Source organism: Sinocyclocheilus anshuiensis, unplaced genomic scaffold, assembly GCF_001515605.1.
Source record: "Sinocyclocheilus anshuiensis isolate Anshui unplaced genomic scaffold, SAMN03320099.WGS_v1.1 scaffold411, whole genome shotgun sequence".
Classification (NCBI taxonomy): domain Eukaryota; kingdom Metazoa; phylum Chordata; class Actinopteri; order Cypriniformes; family Cyprinidae; genus Sinocyclocheilus; species Sinocyclocheilus anshuiensis.
The window spans coordinates 113,174-117,289 of NW_015549608.1; the positions used below are offsets into that span (position 1 = coordinate 113,174).

Genomic DNA, 4,116 nt, shown 5'->3' on the forward strand with positions numbered 1-4,116 from the left:
ATTCGTGTTCATATCATCATATAGTGAGACGGCAGAAGCTGAAAACACCGCGAGCGTCATCCGCACTTTAGTATGTGTGTAGTAAACAAAAACAGTGCGCCGCACCATCCGCCATTCATTCATTGCGGAAATCATGGCGCCTTATGCGTGAAATCAGATGCTTCCGCAGATTTATAGTATTACTATAGCATTTCACCTGAGCATTGCGAATTGCGCGTATGGCCATGATAAGCGCTGAATGAATGACAGGCTTTCCGTTGTAACATCGCACAAGGTAAATAAGGGTGACATCTAGTGGAGAAGACTAATGATAAGATTCACGTTAATCAGGTCTTGTTTTAAATATGTGCTGAAATAAATACTGGAAAAGATCGATTCGCGGCTTTTGAGAATCGATATCGAATCGACGTCATTTAAAAAAACGATTAATCGGGAAATATTTTTTTTTGCCCAGCCCTATTAAAAACCTTCGTTTGTGTTCTACCGAAGAAACAAAGTCACCTACATCTTGGATGCCCTGGCGGTAAGCAGATAAACATCACATTTTCATTTTTGGGTGAACTATCCCTTTAAGTTCAGTAATTTACAGTTGCATAGCAACATTGTAACCTGATGCATTAATATAGAACTCCGCTGATTCCATTTTAAAATCAGTTTTACTGTTTTGTTTTAAAGTGTCTCATGTCAATCTGAATTTGCAGGGATTCATTTATTATGAATAATCTTTCATTTGACTTCGGTTTCAAATCAATAGCATTTTCCTCATATTTCATATCTTGCATGAATGTGTTGCGAGTTGTGACTTTATATATTAAAAATACAGTAATAACGAAGAACGCAGTGGTTGTGGCACAATAATTTCCACAAATCTTGCTGAATGGCTTCATGACACTGAGTGTATGCAAGCAAGACTGTGTGTTTTGGCCTTTACCTCGTGAAGAGCCGAGACGAGACAAGGAAGAGCGTCGGAAAGAGGGGTAGCCGAAGTAGCTGATGTCCTCAGAGAACATGGCGTCCGCGTCAATGATAACGCTGGGGTGTGCGGAGTGAATGTCCGCGTCTAGCAGTGACATCAAGTCTTCTGTGGAAATATGAAAGGTATTGTCAGAAAGGTTTGTTAAAATGTCTCAGTCTTGAGTGTCATAACCGTGACCCATCTTCTGCGTCTGTTTACCTCCAGGTAAGTAGGACTCGCTGGCCGTGTCGTCTCCGTCATCTCCGTCCTCGTCGTCTCTGCTCAGCAGGTTGTTTACAGCCAAGTTCACGTCAAGATTTGTGCGCTGCAGCTCTCGAATGATGACACTCCTGGATTTTCCCTGAAGAACCACCTGGGCCTGGTTGGGGAAGCAAAACCAATCAGTTGCAAAATTACACAGCAGCTCGGCGTCACATCACCCCAAAATCAATTAAATATAATTAATTAAATTCATATTAATAATATAGAATTCATTTTGTATATTATATCATTTTTATTATTTTGTTAACTGCATAAAGCTTAATTTTATTACCTGCATTTTATTGAAAACTACCTTTAGCTATTAATAAATAAATATAAATGCATGCTAAAAATTTTGAAACAAGGTTTGAAATACAAGTAGAATATTTTACTTTATAATTTAAACTATGTTTCTAAAATTGTATTAATGTGAAAAGCTATATTAATTTTTTTGTAGTATTTAAATTTCACACAACACGCATGACATTTAGCATACATTTATAATTGCTAATAACAAAACATTTTCAAAATCATTTTATTATATATTGTAGTATTTAGATTTCAAATCTTTACATACGATGTTTAGCATGCATTTATATTTGTTAAAAATATTTTAATACATTTGTTTTATTATATTGTATTTTTATATTATATACATATATGATTATATTGTATTATGTAATATTGTAGTATTTATATTTCAACCTTTACACACAATATTTTGCATGCATTTGTTAATAACGTGAAATATTTATCAATAGCAAGCAATAAAATTTGGCTTCATCAAATTAATTTTTAGTTGCAGCCCTAGGTGTATTGCTGAATGGGCCAAAAAAAATTTGTATTCTATTTTTTTCAGTCTAATTGCATGTCTAAAGCTTAAAATGCTACGAGTTTCTCAATTGAGAATGAAGTTATGTAAAAAGCTGAGTAATATACACAAACATTACATGTAACTTACTAAGCAGACTAGGGCTGCCGCGATTCATCGATTCTATTCGACGATTCTATTTTAAAAATCCTCGACTTCATTTTGCTCGCGTCGACTAACCGGCAAAATACTGGAAGTGGCGCATTTCACGGACGAGAATGCATAAAACACATTATTAGACTGTTTTCCAAGGCCTCATGATATATATATATATATATATATAAATTAAGCATAACTGTGAATTCACAAACGCTACGAATTAAATAATTATACGTGATGCAGTTATAGGAGTGTAGGTTACGTACGTGCGTCTCACAGCGGCTCCGTTCACCGTAAATGCTGTTCCACAGGAACGGTTATCATTTACATGTGTGTGGAGCGGCTCAAACTCCATCTCTGCATGTTGTTGTGAGTTTGGGTTTATTATAACGTTCATCTGGGAACGCAACGTGCGCCATTTCATCAGGTTTGTAAGGTAAATCATTTATAAATCCACACAAACACAGGAGAATACATCATCTAGCGGTTTCAAAATAAAAGCACAAACCCTCACTCTGAGTTTACACGCTTTGTTGTCCACATATTCTTTTAATTACAGTGGCTATAGCATTTCTGTCCTAAAGAAATGGCCAAATATTAAAGATTAAGTGGACATTTGAATTAAATGATGCTTGGTAAATATTAAACAAGTATTAGATCGCACAGCAATGTGTAAAAACAATCATCAGGCCTTTGTTGTAATGCGTAATGTACATTAGCTCTATTCACTGACCTATAATAGAGATAATATTATATTATTTTATAATTATATATAGATCAGTGGCTCTATTACATTATAATACAGTATACAGTTTTTTTTGTTCAATAAAACCTTATGATTTCTTGCTTTTATATGTATTTTAAGTAAATTTAAAGGCTATTGTTCACTTAACCTATATCTATTTTTATTACCACAAAAATGTATTAATTATAATATTTTATTATTAGTAGACCAGAACACGTGGACATGTCGTCCTTCTTACACTATAAAACTGAACTTTGATTTCAGTGATTTGGACTATGAGATGGACACTTGCTTCTTGCACTCTATGTTAAAAAAAGGATTTTGAAAAAAGGATTTCATAGAAATTTGGATTTCATTTGGAGTTTCACTACTGGTTATTTTCTTTTTATTAGGTTTGTTTACATTTTTATTCTTTTAGTTTTACATTTTGTCAATGGCTTGTTTACATTTATACTTTTTTATGGTACACTACTGAATGGCAAAGTTGCAAATTTAATAAAATGTTCTTTAAAATTTTTGATTTTTTTTGTGGGAAATTAATCATTTAATCGATAAATTAGTCGATAGATTAATCGAAATAAAAATAGTCATTAGTGGCAGCCCTAAAGCAGAGCTATGGCAAGCACATCCAACTTAAACCGTAAAAACCAGGAATGTGGAAGAGGCCCCTGAAGTGAGTGTTACCTGAGAGATGAGCTCCTCTGGGATGACGGAGGCTGGAATTACGGGCTGTGGCTGACTGCCCAGCAGGCCGGAGCCTCGATCTCTGCCAGTGCGGATCACGCGGGTCTGTCTGCGTGAATCACGGGCTGCTGTGGAGGACCGGCCTGAAGATCCTCCTCCTCCAGCGCCTACTCCAGCGGCCCCTCCGCTCCCGCTGCCTCCTCCTGCGCCTCCGCCACTGCTGCCTCCGCCTCCACTGCTGCCACCATTTACTCCTGAACTCCAGCGGCTCCTGTCAGGCACAGCGACAATCAGGATCAGTATAAAGGCCAACAAGATTCTCTCTGCATCTGATATTAAACTCCAACAGCCCACTTCTTCACCTCACATTCCTCGTCTTGTGAATATAAGAGAATTAGATGGATGTTTAATAGGGGTGTAACGGTACACAAATATGACGGTTCGGTACGTACCTCGGTTTTAACGTCACGGTTCGGTATGATTTCGGTACAGCAGGGGGGA

The 4,116-nt window shown here is 36.6% G+C and overlaps 1 protein-coding gene across 7 annotated transcripts in view; it reads right to left on the reverse strand.

The window, feature by feature from the left end:
* Positions 1-4,116, reverse strand: part of LOC107659085 (E3 ubiquitin-protein ligase UBR5-like) — a 65,166-nt gene that overhangs the window by 51,466 nt on the left and 9,584 nt on the right. For 6 of the 7 annotated variants that reach the window (XM_016447905.1, XM_016447904.1, XM_016447903.1 and 3 more), the window contains 3 exons: positions 3,616-3,886; positions 1,175-1,334; positions 932-1,081 (listed from right to left, as the gene is read on the reverse strand). In XM_016447905.1, the coding sequence (XP_016303391.1) occupies positions 932-1,081; positions 1,175-1,334; positions 3,616-3,886 (581 nt within the window). The remainder of the gene's footprint in view (positions 1-931; positions 1,082-1,174; positions 1,335-3,615; positions 3,887-4,116) is intronic. The other variant, XM_016447901.1, reaches the window with a different exon arrangement.